This window comes from Echiichthys vipera (genome assembly GCF_963691815.1).
Source record: "Echiichthys vipera genome assembly, chromosome: 1".
Classification (NCBI taxonomy): Eukaryota; Metazoa; Chordata; class Actinopteri; order Perciformes; family Trachinidae; genus Echiichthys; species Echiichthys vipera.
The window spans coordinates 18,009,055-18,026,894 of NC_139826.1; the positions used below are offsets into that span (position 1 = coordinate 18,009,055).

Below are 17,840 nucleotides of genomic sequence, written 5' to 3' on the forward strand. Positions count from 1 at the left end.
TGTGTTCAGCTGGGGGAGCTGTATGCTGTCTAGGACACAGATGTTTCAACAAGAGAACAGAAACAGAGAACAGTCCTGTCAGACTATTGCGAGGGGGAAGTTTGAGACCACTTTGTGTATGTGGTTTTTAATGGGAGAATGGGATGGTGGGTGGATGGTTCAAACTGCGGCTATTGAGGCAAGCAATAAAAATACTGATCAGAGCCGAGGCTAGTAAATGTTCCATTAGTGGTCACATTTTGTTTGATCATCCGCAATAATTCCCAGTTATGCAATGTTTGTTTCCAACCAATGCATTGCAGTTTCTGTGCTGATAAATCCATTAACGGTAGTAATTTCTCCTTCTTTACGCTGATATGGAATGAGCCAAGTGAATATGTTTGATCCTTTGTGCTGATGCAATAGAGTCTAGAGTTTTGTACTGGTATTGCATTTGTTTTGAAATGTATTTGAGATCTCCAAATATTATATGGGTGCAGTGTCTTTGAAGTTTCAATGTTCAAAACCACAAAAGTTAAGTCACTATTGTTATATATTATTGCTTAAAGCGCATTAAGTAGTAATCTTCTCCAGTAGCATTTTTCTAATGAGTTGCTGTGGAATGTTTGTGGACTCCTGCTATTTGTATAAATCAGATAAATGGACCTTATTGTCATCGTCGACCATGTTGCGACCTGACAAGCAAATCAGCAGTAGCTCACAGCATCTCCAGCCACGGTAAATCTGCCATACTCCATAGTACAGATGGACATTTTAACAATACACCCAGGTGCCAGTTTATTAGGCACACACACCTTGCTGAATCCACTGCAATCCAATACAACAGCCCTGCAATAAAACCTAACTTTATAAAGTGAGGTTTAACACCTTTCAATGTTCAGCCACAAAAAAAAAATTATGATTTTGAATCAACACCTATCTGACACACTGGCAACAAAAAAACAACACCATGTGCTTTGTAAAGGTGGGATTGATTCCAGAGCTCTCTTTGGGGATTGCATTAGATTTAGGTGTTTATACCTAATAAACTGGCAACATATTTCAGTTTTAATCAATAAATCTGTGTTGACTTGTAGGGAAAGAGAGGACAGCTAATTATGTACGAAGAATGTGGATCAGAAGGTGTGCGCTTCTTTATATGTGTGTCAACCACACCGACAGGTCGAGTGGCCTATAGCTGCCTATCTAAACATCTCTCGCTCCTTTCAGTCTCTTACCTGTCTTCTCATCTGTCTCTTTCCGACTCTGTCTCTCTCTGTATTTCCTTTTCTCATTCCATCTCTACAAGTCTAAAGTTGTTCTTCTTTAACATCTCTTATATATCTTGCCTCCTCTTCACACACACACACACACACACACACGCATGCACACACACACACACACACACACACACACACACACACACACACACACACACACACACACACACACACACACACACACACACACACACACACACACACACACACACACACATTGTTTCCCCTCCCTCCTTCTGATCTGTTTCTCACTTTTCTCCTCAGAGTGACACATCCCAACAGGATCCAGCAGACATGGTCCAATGACCATTTTGCCCCTCAGTCTTGACTGGAAACTGTCAATGCTACACAACAATGCACAAGAGACCTAAATATTGAATGAGCTTTAAGCGTAGAAAAATTTGATAGTTGTTTACATCTTGCTCCTAATGTTAATGTGTTGTCAATATTCAGCACAGCTGTGACAAATAATGAAAATAATGCAGACAAAGTGCCCTAATCTGATCCAGAATGATTATAACTCAGCTAATGAACTAGACAGGTTGCCTGTCGACTGCTTCACACTCTCACTTTGACATTTCTGCCTCAGCAATTAAGAGAATATCCACCTTGCTAGCAAATAATATCCACATAGGTAACACTCAAATAAATACTTTTTTTTACGTTAAGGCATGAATTCATGCCTTAACGCTAGAACAATATGTTAATTAAAGCAACTATTGACTAAGTATTTTGATCATCATTGATCATTGTATTTCTGACTATTTTTCTATATTACTCATGTCTTCTTCACAGGTAAGTCTGCAGTTAAAGGGACTGACTGTCTCAGCAGTATGTATTCTGTGGGATTCCAAATGTTGTAACTAAGTGTTACTTCACAATGTTTGTGGCTCGCTAAATAAAATGGTAAACTGGTCCTTCTTTAACACTTTTATATAATGTATGATTAATGGTGGTCTTAATGTGAAACCACTATTGCCTCTCTATCAGTTATTTTTGTGACCCCTCAAATAAAGTCAGCCCTTCTGTCGATGTAGGAATCATGTATTGAAAACAATGTAAAATGCAAATTCCATATTAATTATCAGTTATTTAGTTAGAAAAAGGTGTAGACATTTAAATGACATTGTATGTATCATAGAGTATAAACTTGAAATAACTTTTATGATATTAACAAACTTTAATTGATAATTCAAAGCCAAACAAGTAACATTTTTACATACTGTGTTCATTTTTTATAAGAAAGCGATAACATTTTCCAAGACACAAATAATGGAAATGTCATATATTCTCCTGTTGTTAATTAAAGCATTTTTTTTCTTGCTTATAAAATAATCCCTGTGTGAAAAAGCTGTGGAAAAGTTTGTTGTCTGTTGAGAAGGCATTTTCAGAACCATCAAAGAATCTTTCAGATATCTAATACAAAAAAGTACTCCACCTTCTGGAAAATAAAAAATAAAGTATCATGTTGACATCATAAATTCAACATTTAAAAATGTTTTAATTAGTTATATTTTTCCATTAATATAATTTTCATACAAAATAATGTTTTGTGTTTTGCTGTCACCTTTTTCAAATAGGAAACATAGTCGAAACTTGGGAAATGGGTTAGAAGTTTTTTATCATGCAGCAGATGGATTATAGTCTTTGGGGAACTTAGGTATTAAATGTTGTAAAACAAGATATATCCATTACCCACTAATATAAACAATAAAGAATGATAAGTGATGTGATACTGACACTAAAAAATTGTTACAAAAAAGTCATTCTCTTCTGCTTTGTATCGTCTCATCTTCCAATCAAATCTGCCTCTGCAGCCGCCTCCACAATATATCAGTAAGTCATTTCCACTGCATCAGTCTTTGTCATCCATTTCTTTAGCTAATCTTTGTAGAAATTCAGAAAAGAACTACAATATCTTCCATATTATCAGTCTGTGAAATGTAATATGTATTGTGATGTCTCAAGCGTATTCGACAGGCATTTTATTGACTATATACCTACTGTTTATTTGTTATGTGTAGGTCTAAGGTGAGTGTGTGTGTGTGTGTGTGTCAGAAATACACGATCAAACACCCTTAATACACATAACCAACAATAACTCAGAAATTATGAAATACCTTAGCTGCTGCATTAGTTATTGTACACTCCTGATTAAATACAGTAAATTAATGAATTCACTCTTTTCCGTGCATGAAGTTATGCATGAAATCATGATGATGTACCCTTAACTTAAAATGTTACCACAACATCTCCCTGTATTATGGACCCAATCGGCAGTGTTCATATTCAATGTAATTAAACACTGCTGTGAAAAGTTAAATCCTTCCTTGTTTTACATCACTGTAAGCAATGCTTAGCTTGCAAGGTTTTCGTCCCTCTACACCACTGCTGCTGCTTCCTGCTGTATTACATAGTTTGAATCCTTTATATCCCCTCTCAGTAACTCACCAAGAACTTGCCAGGCCTGCCTTCTACAATTTTTCTAACTCTTTACTTGATGTAACGCCAGCAGAGTTGACGATACAGTGCTTTATCCATCCAACTGGCTCACTTACTGTGAATAGGCTTAAGATGGTAATCCTGTTATCGGGGAATACTACTTGGCACAGACGTAGACACACACACACACACACACACACACACACACACACACACACACACACACACACACACACACACACACACACACACACACACACACACACCCACACACACACACACACACACACATAAACACACACACACACACACACACACACATACACACACAAACATACACACATACACATACACACACAAACATACACACACATACACACACACACACACACACAGAACACTCAGACATACACAAACCCGTGTGAGCACACAGGATGCAACATCTGAAGCACAGTGCGGTAGAGAAATAGAGAAAACAGGCAGAAATGACAAATAGAGGAGTAGGGCAGACTGATAATGGCAGTTTGAACCGATGAACAGACACTGAAAAGTAATCGCTCCCACTTTGCTTTACAAAGAATGTCTAAATCCAAAGACTTAAAGTGACAAAGTGTGGATGATATACAGTATAAGGCTAAATAAACTTGCACATTGGAAATATCCATTCTAATTGTCTGTCACTTGGAGGAGAGGGAGGATAAATGGATGGTTAAAAGAGTGAGAGACTAGAGTGAGTAATAAATATCATTTCAAGCATCACCGCCCAAATGGACGTTGCTTTGCTGATTCACGGCATCATGTGTTGGGAAGTTCAGGGGGGAAGAGAGTGAAGAAGGAAGGATGTGTGGGAAAGGAATAAGGGAGTGTTTTATTTTTATTTTATCTGGAAATGAATGAAACAAATGTGGGAGAATCAAAGTGGTAAAAGGGAAGAAATGAGCAGTAGAAGGGGTAAAGGGGAAGAGGAGAAATGACAAGGAACTGATAAAATTGGGCACAAGAAGTGCATTTTCATCATTCAATCTCCATTTATTAGCGAATGGCTGTTTAAATGTTTAATCAATAGCCATGTTAATACTTTAAGCAAGTTGTGTAACTGAATTATTGTCAATATGAACATAATGGATTTCACATCGATAAGCTCTTACACAAGTAATTCAATGTAGTGGCCTGTATCTGAATAAAAGTGAGCAACAGTTGCCATTAGCTTTTTTTTTAATACAAATATCAGAGTGAAACAGCTTGCACTCCTCGATTAAGAGATCACACGGCACAAAGTTCAATAAAACTGACTCGTTGATATTGAATACACCATCCCTCACTCTAACCTTGACATACAATACAAATGCCTTTATTGCTCTTTCTGCCTATGTAATATGAGACCAAGGCTGCGATGAGATTACAGGAAGCAGAAGAATCATCAGCATTCACGGTAATGAGAAAAAAAGTAATATATATCTATTACACTAGAGCTCAACAGATGTTTTCCATTGCTTGCTCTTGAAAGACACCTAATTTTAAGTATAGTCAAAACGTACATATCTCTTTTTTTGAGACATTTGACAAGAGTTTACTTATCATTTCCTTGACCATCGGATCGCTTGTGTCACCGCGCAACAAAACCAGGGCAGACAGAATCAGCTAACGTAAGCCACTCTCTCCTTACAGCCTGTGTGTTGACAGCCGTCAGCAGCAGTGTCAGTCGCTACCTTACACGCTCCGCCCATGTTGGATGTGTTTGTTGTAATAAGCGATGGCTAATTTGCACAAGCGTGGCATGAGGTGGAGAAATTTGAGCTCTCGCCTTTTTTTCCCTTTGCATGTGTGTGTCTTTCTGTGCAGAGCAGATGATGTCATTGCTGAGTGGCATCATGATGCCGAGAAATGATAAGTGGAAGGAGGGAGGGAAGTAAAGAAAAGCCTGACAGATACAGTATGTATCTATCTACCTGCAGTATCTATTAAAAGAAGATTAACCAATGTGTTTAGATGGTAAACCTAGATTATCGAAGACCATTCAAGGTCAATGCCTAAATGAATCAATCCATCTATCTATCTATCTATCTATCTATCTATCTATCTATCTAGCTAGCTAGCTATCCATTCATCTCTCTCCAGCCACTGCGCAATAGTTTGCTTTTTTCCACCATTTCATTTTAGTTTGCGAGCACAGACAGACATTTAGACTTAATCTTTATTATTTTTAGCCTCAGAGAGCGGCTTGTCTGAAAAGTACAGTGCGTTGCCACGGCAGCAGACACTCCTGAGACAGCATACAGAAAAGGTAAAGAGGAGTCCAGCACAGACCTGTACCCCCAGACTCATCCCCAGCAATATTAAGTGTTTTTGTTTTTTGCTTCAAGATCAAATTTGATTTTGTCTTTGTTCTCCTCTCTCTCACCACCTGAAGTAATCAAGGACATAGATGCAAAGACTGCACTCACACACTTTCACAGACTTATCTGAAGTATAGTCTGGTCCTGTTGTGTTTCTAGTTGCTCTTTGAGCCACAGTGTGCAGTACATTTCAAAGTTGTCTTCATCAAGTGTTGGATAAGTGATTGCGGTGAAAGGCTTCATGATGTCATAGGCACAGCAGCAAGTCTACCTACTTTAAGCCAAAACAAAGAAAGTGGCAACAGTTTTATCTCTGTCTATGCCACATTTTGCTTTGTACCTTGCAGGACTGTGTTTAAAGATTTTTTTTCTTTGTGCCTACGTTTTTATTTTTCATCTGAATTTGCTTGCACATCCTCAGGTCTTCTTGACCCTGTCTGTTTCTTTTACAAGTGATCTGCATGTCCTTTGCACAGTGCAGTGCTCATCTTAGATATTCACCGGTCTCTTTATTTTGTTTCTCACTTTTTCTCTTTCTGCATCTTCCGTTTGTTTGCTTGTGTCTTCCGTTCTTATTCACCTTCATCCTCTCAAGCCAACACACTGTTCATAAACTCAAGCATACGGTTGTGGGTGTAACATCTTGTGGTTTAATTTAAGGTGAGTCTTCTTGAGGTTGTTGTATCATCAAAGAGAGTCAAAGGTATCCTGCCTTCTCTTTCTGAAATATAAAATTTCAGTTCTAATCTTCTTGTTTAACTTCACCAACATACAATAAATATGTATGTCCTTTCTACACTCATCCTCGCTAATGTTCCTTCTTTATTTTGCCGCCATCAACCTATTTCCTGTCTAGTGAACACCCTGTTTAACCTTATCTGCGCATCTCGATCTTCTTCTGCTTCTCTCATCTTCCTCTTCTTTCTGTCCCTCTGTCCAGTTAGGGGTCGGCAAGTGACCTTGTTTGCGTCTAGGTCATGTTCCCGTTGAGTGCCTGTGCAGCCTCGTGCTGCCACCCGATCAGCCTTGCTTTCAGCCTCACTATCGATCGCCTTCCACTCACCCCTCAAGGACGGAAATCCAAACCCATATTCCAGACCGCAGCCCTCATCTCCCTCCCTCCCATACTTCTTTCTTTTCTCTTCTGTGGCTCTCTCCACCTTTTTCCTCTCTTATGGAATTCATCACTCACACACATACACACGCACACTGGTCTCAAGGTTGCAATGACCAGCAGACCCATGAATAAATAATAAGGAGGTAGGAATCACTTTCAGAAAAACCATTTACTCTCCTATTGTGCTCCTGAAGAAGCCATGTGTGTGTGCGTACACGTAGCAAGAAAAGCTTTGTGAGCTAGACTACAGTGCTTTGTTAACTAAAAGCCCCGTGTCCCTGGAGTTAACTCGAACGATGCTACAGGCACCTTGTAGGTGACCTCTAACACTAATTTTTTTTTCTTTTAGTAAGCTAACTTTTTCTTTTTTTTAAGGCTTTCTTTGAGGAGTCTTAAAGTATTCTGAGAAACAATCAATGCTCTTGATATGACAGGAGGAAATCATTGCATATCATTGCCTCACCCTTTTGCATACTTTGTTCAAACTACTGGAATGCTTTAAATGGTCTAAGGTAATATTTGTCACTAAAAAGAGAAATTACACCCAAGTTTGCAAAAATGTGCACACACAATTGACTTTTCCCAAACCTAGCCGCTCCTTGAAGTGAACTAACTGTTTCTGACTTGTATGTATTGATGTATGGCTTGTTGCAGGTAGTCTGAAGTGTAAAGAAGATAGAGGGGAGAGAGAAAGCCTTAAAGAAATAGAGAAAGGGGCAAGGGAGGGAGAAATTAGGAGAGCTATAGACAGGGACAGGGATGAAGAGAAAAAGATCAGTTTGTAGGAGTGAAATGAGACAAGGGTGAAAGAAAAGCAGAGAGAACAAAGACGTGAAGAAATTTGAGGGGAGACAGGAAGAGTGAGTAAAACAGGGACGCAATATGAGTGGAAAAGGCTGCAGAGAGGAAGAAAGAAAGAAAGACAGACGGAGACAGATAAATGATTAGATTTCTCTCTCTGGACGAGAGCTCCCTTTTCAATCCAATCAAGCTCAGGCAAAGGTAAACAATCAGTCTTGATAAAGGATTGTATAAATCCTCAATCAGACTTATTCTCAGTAAAGCAGCTATTTATTGGGCTGGCCTCAAATGGCTAAATTGGATCCTCCTTCTGACAGAAGTGAGGAGAGAGAGAGAAAGAGTGAGAAATTAGATGGGAAAGTCTACATCATCTCACTTGGACAGGGTTTGAAGTTTTGCAAAAGCAAAATGGTCTTTGCATTACAAAATAATACACACTATAAAAGTATTTCCATGGTAATGCATCTAGAAAAAAATCCACTGCCAATCACTACTCGCACATCATATGATCTTAAATGGACCCATCAAAATGTAGGAAACAAGCAGCTCTCTCCCAAAGCTAGAAATCAGACACAGATAAACTATTCTGAACTGCTAAGACAGCTTATCTGATGAATAAAATATTAAGCTCTAATGTCTTTAAAGAATGTTCTACAGTGGGTATGTTTATCAATAAATGTATTAAAAATGTTCTTGGCACAAATTTGTAAGTGCATTGTTTCTCTGAAGGGTGAATACAGAAAGCTTATGAGGACATTCATGCTAAACTGGAGTGCATCCATAAATAATAACAAAGCAGCCAGAAGACTTGAACATCTTGTGTGTCTGCCAACACCTAGAGGCCAATACACTTCTCTGTGAGGATGGGGGGCCTCATTTTAGTACCTGTTAAACTTTTGTATTTCTTCTTCTACTACTTTATCATGAGGAGAATCCCAAGAACCCCAAAGAAATGAAGAATCTTGTTCCAAAATAAGGTGAAAACTACTCTTACAACGTAGTAAAAAAAAAACACCACAGCATTTTAAAATGTTTTGGATACAGTTAATTAATCAGCCCCTGTGTGTGAGTGTGAGTGTATGTGTATGTGTATGTGTGTGTGTGTGTGTGTGTGTGTGTGTGTGTGTGTGTGTGTGTGTGTGTGTGTGTGTGTGTGTGTGTGTGTGTGTGTGTGTGTGTGTGTGTGTGTGTGTGTGTGTGCGTGCGTGCGTGCGAATGTGTGCGTGTGTGTGTGTGTGTGTGCGTGCGTGTATGCTAAAAATGGCTTTCCCACAGAACTAAACTACATTCTCAATTATGTTTTGCGGTAAACAGTATTATGTTCCGGATTTGTCTCTGACATATCATAAATGTGTTTCTAATCAAAGACCCTAAAAGTCTGTGTAGGGAGGTCAAGTGGCAGGATTTTCACCACTGTTGGTGTCCCATTTGAAACCATAGTTGTTCATACTTAACCTACATCCCGTACCTAACTTAGGTACGTAATTTAAATTACGTAACAAACCTAAACCTACCTAACAAACCTAAACCTAACCAATAAGAATAATTTACAATGTTGTTAGCACAATGAAGCAACATTCAATTCTGCCAAAATGAGCATAAACCAGTTGGTCTATTTTACATTATTAATATATGCTTTGAGGCATGAATGGCTGTAAACTCTTCTTGGACAATATCACAGATTTATTTCATCCCAAGGCCCTCTGAACTTCCCTGATTGAGGTGTTTTGTCTCCATTTATCTTCCATATCAGTAAAATACTTTACCAACTTTGGTTATTGCTCACAGTTACAGAAAATATAGAACAGAAACCAAAACTGGACCAAAACTGACCAACAGTCAGTGTGTAAAGAAAAGGAAGTATAGAAAGCTGGAAGGATGGACGAAGGAAAGCTGGGGTGACAGGGATCAGGTTATCAATAGAGCCAATGGAGCGCAGTGAAACTCTGTAAGCCCAATGGGACCAACTGCAGAATGCTGCAGTGTGCTACTACAGCAGAACGCACTGGGACAGAGGTCAGCACACTCCCTGTTTACTTTTAGTCTATCCCCCAGGCTAGAAAGACAGATGCTTATCTGACTTCTTTGGTTTTTGTGGAGGATTTTTGGTTATATTTTTGAAGATTTGGACAATTTGAGTCTTTTAAGATTTAACTACACAGGTGGAGAGTAACAACAAGAATGGGAGACAAATAGGGGATGACCTGAGCTAAAAGTTGGGCCGTCAACTCTCATTGTGAGAATGCAACTGCTTCTAAGATGTACCATTTTAGAAAAATCTAATCCCTACTTTTTTCTTCCAAACAACAGTAAAACATACATGTCTTGTGCTTGCTTGCACTGCATGCACATAGTAGTAATGCATAAACTGTGCAGTTGAGGTGAACATACTAACACACACATGCAGACATGATCGCCTTGACTTTGAATCGTTCTTTCCTCTTAATCACAATACACATCATGCTGTTTCTCTCATCTTTTATCACTCTATCTTTCTTTATTCCTCTAGTACCACCATAATCTATCATCATTCAATTTCTCTTTTATTGTCCCGTTGTCATTATCTGATCCATGTCTCTCCCTCTCTCTTTTCCTGCACATGTGTATGTGTATGCCACCTTCCACTTGACAGTCGTCTCCTTGACAACATTGTTTATACATTGTAACACATGGTGCCATCAGTGTGTGCTGCATTCAAGAATAGCATATAAAGTAATAGTCTTTTAGAATCAATCTTTACATATGTACTGGAAAGGGTCAATTATTGTTTGTTTCATTGGCAGGTACCATTTCCAAGTTGTTTAACCCTTACTAGGTTTCATATTTGATGCATTGTGGATCAAGAAACAAAACACTGGGCTATTTAATAGTTTTGAAGTCAAACAAAGTGTAAAATCAGAAAATGAAATATGAATTATCAGAAATGACTTTTGAGTGGACTAGTGTTTTTTTTTCCAGTAACTATGGTACTAGGTGCAAATGATCGTTCAATAATATGTTTGCATTATGTTGTTGGTTGCTTTCCTTACAGCAGCCAATGCCACCACTGCTGAAGAAGTATTTCAGTGACATAGTTATGAATACTTTAAGGAAAAATATTTTCATGTTTGTTTTTTATAAAGCAGATTGAGGTGCTATATACTGTAAACACTGTGTAGTATCAAAACGCTCCATCTAAAGAGAAATGCATACAAAAATTGTTCAGAAACTGTGCCTTAAACGTAGAGAGTGCCGCCGCAGTGCTGTTACAGTCATTCCCTGGCTGCATTAAGATTGTACAGAGAAGCCGATGGGTTGAAGACCAAAAAAGGCTATCCAATCATAGCTGACTGGACTTTTTCAGGAGGGGGGGCTTGAAGAGACAGATGCTCAAACAGAGCGTTTCAGACATATATGAGAATGATATTGTGTTGTTGTTTTTTTTACAAATGCACCCTTTAACTCAAGGTCCACTTATTATTTTTTAAGTGTTCTATAGCATCACACTGTCATCAACACCAAATAAAATTGACTCTGTATTCTGACAACATGATAATACAACATGTCGGTTTACACCTAAGGCAGTTCCACTGACGCCAACCTTGAGATGTTATTGACAGCTTAGATAAAAAGTCAGAGCAAGTAAACCTTGAGTTATAACAAACCAAAGAATCCCACCCAACTGTCAATCACTTGAACTCACTTCACTGACATGACATTTAAGCTTACAGAACTTCATTGGGAAAAAATCCTAGAGAGGTAAGATATGTTGTCTTAACGTCAGTATCCCTGTCCAAAGGCATTAAGCTACAGCTATGTTTTCACTGCTGCAGCTCTTCTCTTTCTTTGACTCTGTCTGCCTTTGTTTGTTAATGTGTGTGTCTACATAAGCAGTTTCTCACATACAGTCATGCACAAACACACTCAACCAATGTCCCTTTGCCAGAGGCTGTGTAAGTCTTGCTTGTGCACACACTATATATATTTTCATTCTGACAATGTGACCAATGTGATCATTATTCAAAATACACTACCCCCACCGACCCAGAGAACAAGCAATCACTGACGCAATTTCCTACATCTTTGAACTGCTCCAGGGGAATGAACTTGTATGTATTTCCAGAGAGTCTAATGGTTATTATTCCAGCACCAGTAAAAATAAAAGTTTTATTTAAAGTTACTGTGCATTTGTTTTATGGCACATGGCATGTAAATGTGGTATGCATCTGTATTTATGTGCGTATGTGTGGTTGTGTTGCGTGTGTGTGGATGGGTATGTATGTGTGTGTGTGTGTGTATGTGTGTGTGTGTGTGTGTGTGTGTGTGTGTGTGTGTGTGTGTGTGTGTGTGTGTCTGTGTGTCTGTGTGTCTGTGTTGGAAGAGAAAGATGGATGGATCAAATGAGAGCGAAATGACAGCCAAAGTTAGTATAGGCCGGTTAGTTCAACAGTTAAGTATGTAATTAGATACATCTGCATAAATAAATGATTAGTTTGCATCTACATTCACACAAGCAAGCTGCCTCTTATGCACAAACACACACACACACACACACACACACACACGCCTAAGCACAAACAGAAGAAAACAAGGCCTAGACACAGGCACTGTTTTATTCATGTTGATGTGATGCCAGTGGACATGCACCCGTGAGGAACACTGCTTTTCTCACCTCATACACTCAAATACACACAAAACACACAATCCCTTCTCAGTTCATTTTACATCCAGCACTGTAAGCTTAAAATGTTTTGCTGGAGTTCAACCCAGGAAACCAGATGTAACCACTACTGGCTAAATCTACTGTGTGTGTGTGTGTGTGTGTGTGTGTGTGTGTGTGTGTGTGTGTGTGTGTGTGTGTGTGTGTGTGTGTGTGTGTGTGTGTGTGTGTGTGTGTGTGCGTGCGTGTGTGTGTGTCTGAACGCTCTCATACCATATATGTAATACGTCTATAAAAGAATAAAATCTGTGTTCTTTTTTACCAACTAATCGTTTGCACTCCAAACCCGACATGTGCAACCCAGTCTGAACGGTTGTATAATAGCATTTGTTCTTCTTTATTTTTTCCAATGTGACTAACAAGGACAGAAGGAATTTCTGTGTGCTGAATGGTCCGGCAAATAATTCCATACTATGATTTATCATGTATTGTACTGTGTATTAATCTTATCACATACAGTCCTTCCTGTGTCTTGTACTATATTTATATATCATGTTAAAGATCCACCTGTGCAGCTGCAGATAGCTTTGCTAAAGGAAAAACTGCAAGTAAAGTGTGACCGTTTACAGCAGGCAGAGCATATTTAGCTGCCAGCTGTTCCGGGGAATTAAACCCATGACCTTTAAGTCACAAGCATATTTTCTAAATCCTGAATTAATGCTGTGCCTATTCATCAAAACAATAGACTAAATGTGTCATTAACAACACAAAGGCGTCCGGAAAGAGCTGACTGATTTCATTGTCCACCTGAGAACACTGACGCAGGGCATTGTTTCAGTTAGTAAGGCAAATAAAAAAAGGAGATTTTGTGACTTACTGTAGCACAAAGACCAGCACAATGCTACTATAAACATGACTAAGGACTCGTGGCTATATCATATAATTTATGCCAGTCAGGGAAGGGCTTGTTTTGTAACTGATGCTAGTAATAGAATGTATCCATGTCGCCTGTGGTCCTTTCAGTCACCAGCTTGTTTTGTCCAAACATGCAAGCCTGAAACTTTTGCCAGATTTAAGGAGGTGTTCATGCATTACAACTACATCAACAGCTTGGTAAGACCTCAGGCTTACTATATTTGTGTCAAAATATTTTACTCTCAGAGATATTAGTTTGTAAGTGGGACAAACTTTAAAAATCCTGCATGATTTAGGTCGGAGAGGATGGAAGAATGGAAGCGCTCTGAGTGCTGATCATGGCTTATTAATAACACCATTGTCACGGAGAGTTCTCAACTCTGGTTGGCTGGAGTGTGGATGGGTGTTATTTTCATATAAATGTACAGTTCTGATAGCGGATTGATAACCTATATTAATATCTATATAGAAAACGTATCCAACCAACTTGATGTTCATTTTTCTATTCTACATCACATAGTATTGATGAAATTTGAAACAACGCTGACATTTTAATTATGAATAATACATTTTTCTCAGACAGAGAATATACGAATATCTGTATGTTTTTGACCAAACACTGGAAAAGCTTTATTCATCCATCCAAACATCAGTTGCCATGTTCATATAGTGTATAGCTATTATAGAGTGCAGCTTGTTGGACTGCTGACACTTTGTGTCTGGAGCAAGTAAAAAACCTCTGTTCTGAGAAATTAACAGAGGTGAAATGAAGCCTAAGTGGAAGCTCCAAAAACTGCAGTTCATCGAGTGGCCACTTAAAGCGTTTAATGCCCATAGAAGTCAAGTTTACAGCCTTGTTACAATAAAAAAAAAACAGATTTGGTATATATACTTAATTTTACTGTTCATGACAACTGTACGGGTTGTGAATTTTTCATAATTCACCCATTGGAATATATATAGGATTAAAGTTCTGCATAATTAAGTTCTGCTTTGATTGGCAGGTGGCTGCCGTCACAGATGGCTTACATTTGCTGCTAGCTGTCTGCTCTGCTATTGTCACCATCACCTCAGCTCTCTGTAGTGTTTTTGTTGTTGTTCCATGGTTACTAACCACTAGTCGCTGGATGCATTTGTTGGTGCCTTTTGGGGAATTTTTCATCCAAATATCGGACTAATAATATGGCTTGCTGTGTGTTTACAGACACTATGTCCATATTTTATACAGTCTATGGTTTACAGCCACTACTAACACTATTGTTCAAGTATCCTTGAGCAAGAATTACAAAAACCTACCTAATCACTGTGAAAGTCAGTCTAGATAACAGGATCCGCATTAACATTTATGTCAAACAGTCCATTTACAACTTTTCTGACACAGACACCCTTCTCAGCAGGTGGTTAGGGAGCTTACCTGTGGCCGTGGGTGTCCTTTAACAATACACTGGAGCACTAGTGTGTCTCCTTCTTTGATGGTGTAGATTCTCTCACTGATGTTATCATCCTTGACGTTACATGCTGCGCCTGAGTGCACGATCTGGGCGTTGGCTGGAGCTGTGAGAGAATGCATGGACACACACACACACACACACACACACACACACACACACACACACACACACACACACACACACACACACACACACACACACACACACATGCAGAGATAGGCATGTAGCCATGCGGACATACACAAACACACACAGTAACACAGAGGGAGAGAAACCACATTACATATTTAGTAACATCTCTGGAGCCGAAAAAAAGGTCAATGTCTTTTGGGTGTATGTGTTATACTAGTGCTAGTATCGATGACTCAGATAAATAAATATATCACATTACTCCTGCATCTGCATGAACAAAGTCTTTTGCAGAAATGCTGGAATGTGTCAGTGTTTGATGACAGATGCAGAGATTTATTGGAAAATTAAACTTTGGTCTCCATTAGAAGGTCAAAAGGCTAACACATCACTCTGAGATGGTGCTTTTTTGAGTGTGCGACAACAACATTCGTAAGTTAAATACATGTCACATGTTCATTTTTTTTTCTCATGACTGTCAACCTTCACCTAGGGCAACAAATTTGTCAGTATTTTGGGAATGCTTGTCAGTGATTACAGAAGACTTATGCATATAAAACACATGGGAAACAGTCATTGGGTAGTAAAATGTACTGTAAATTTGACAATATATTTATATTTATTTTTCATAATCAAAATCCCAGGCAAAATCTTCTGAAATCATTATGTAAATATTATATCAACATATACATTTATTCATGATTTATTTCATAGGGACGGATAAAATATACACTAGACTGAAAACAGCTATCCAATGCGGGTATCATTGTGTTTATAGCGGATGCTAGTTTTCAAAACCCATCCTTTGAAGCTTTTCTATACTCAAATCTGCTTTACAACACAACAGTCTGTGACAGAAACTGCAGGAATAATGGATGATAGATACATAGCGGAAGATCTCCGCAGTGGTAACATCTCCAATATCTGCTTCTGCACAGCACTGACTCAAGAGGAGGTCTGGCTTGCGTGCAAGTAGCCTCAGATGGCTTTATATAATGTAGGGAGACAGGAGTGAGCAGGGGAGGGATGGAGACAAAGCAAGAGAAACAGCAGGCGAGGAGGAAACGGCCAGAGAAGAGTGTGAAGACCAAGAGATGTGTAGGGGAAGGGGGAAGCAAAATTATGTGATTAGCATCGATTCACAGGGAGACCACATTTTCACAGTTCTCTACGACTGTTATCATTGACCAGACAGGACAGAAGTAGGTGGTCTTTTCACCTTAAACTTCAACTCGTTCAGACATTACAACACAGAGTGTGAGCTCTTAATAGCTTAAGGTATTGGTGTGTGTGCCTGTCCACTTATGTTTGTACATTTTAGTGACACATTTTAGTGACACATTTCTAGATAAGGATTTTTAAGGAAGTTAAGAAAAGAGACACAAGAAAAAAGACTGTAGGTCAGATTCAGTCGTGGTTACATCATGTGGCTATTAAAAGATGGTGCAATTGTCTTTTGGCTGTCCCCCTTAGCCACATAGTAGGCAAATCTTCTATCACAATATATCATGCAATACTGTATCTTGATAACGATATATCACGGTATAGAATGCTTTGCTGCAATATCGTGAGAAGTGGGTTTTTATTAGAAACTTTAGTGCAAAATTTGTAACGAGCAAGGATCAGAATGTAAACATTCATTCAGGTTTTTTGCCATGAGGCAGTACGGCTGCTTAACAATAGAAATAATACAGAAAAATATATATAACATCTTAATATCATTTTATAATGTATATTGTTGTATCGCCCAGCCCTACCAGGTATATAAATGCACAATAATAATATTATTTACAAAACCCACACTTATTATCTTCCAAAGTCTGAGTAAAATATCAAAAATATGCCCCCTGGTATAAAAGTGGGTCTTTTGAAGATTTTAAGACATTACTGTAACTGACAGTTGAAAACAGTCTGCTCAATATGTATCCTCTGCTATCATTTCTTTTGTTCTTATTTTCTGAAAGTGGATGTTTTGCAGAAAAAAACAGAATGCAAGAGTGGTGGTATGATTCCCACAATGCCTACTGCATAGACGCCTTTCTCTGTTTGTGTGTATTTGAGCGAGTGTGTGTCAGTTTCAGTGTGTGCTGTAGAAATATGTGTGTGCCTTTTTGAATATGAGACATACAGTAATGCTCCACACTGCTGTGTTTGAGGAGCTCATCAACAGAGCAGTCAATCATTCACTCCTTCAGGCTTTTCATTATTCTTTCAAAGAGCTATTTAGCATACCACAGCCATTTGTTCTCTGAAGTAGCAAAATATACATGCACGCATGTACACGCTTACTGGCAAAACGTGTGTTTGTGCGCACATGTAGCGACACTTCTCTTACAGCAGCTCTCTACATTTAAACAGGCTGCTTGTTAAGTTCTCTGCTTCTTGCTCTGTTGCCCTTCATCTTAACCTCAGTGTCTCTCTGTCTCAGCAACACATGGTGTCTGACTTAAAGGAGAAGGAAAAAATTATCCAGAAAAACGGCAAAAATTGTGAATATGAGTTTAGATTAGATTTTAAATTATACTCTCTCAGATATTGAGCCACTGAAGCAGTGAGCACACACCCAGATTGAAGAGGGGGAATTTCAACTAATTTAGTTTTGGCATTTAACAAAAGAACTCGCATTTAACCATAGTTTAACCAAAACTGGTTGCCTGGGTTCCTTTTCAGCCAACACTCAGCTTCAGAGGCATACAGTTTTACTGTACATATCCACACACAGAAACTATCTGCTGGGCACTGTTCAGAGTG

The 17,840-nt window shown here is 38.7% G+C and overlaps 1 protein-coding gene across 1 annotated transcript in view; it reads right to left on the reverse strand.

Annotated features, from left to right (window-relative positions):
- The window catches only part of mdga1 (MAM domain containing glycosylphosphatidylinositol anchor 1), a gene marked incomplete at its 3' end in the record, with an annotated part of 217,785 nt that overhangs the window by 139,671 nt on the left and 60,274 nt on the right, over window positions 1-17,840 (reverse strand). The window contains exon 2 of the mRNA XM_083912466.1: window positions 14,924-15,063. Within this exon, the coding sequence (XP_083768592.1) occupies window positions 14,924-15,063 (140 nt within the window). The remainder of the gene's footprint in view (window positions 1-14,923; window positions 15,064-17,840) is intronic.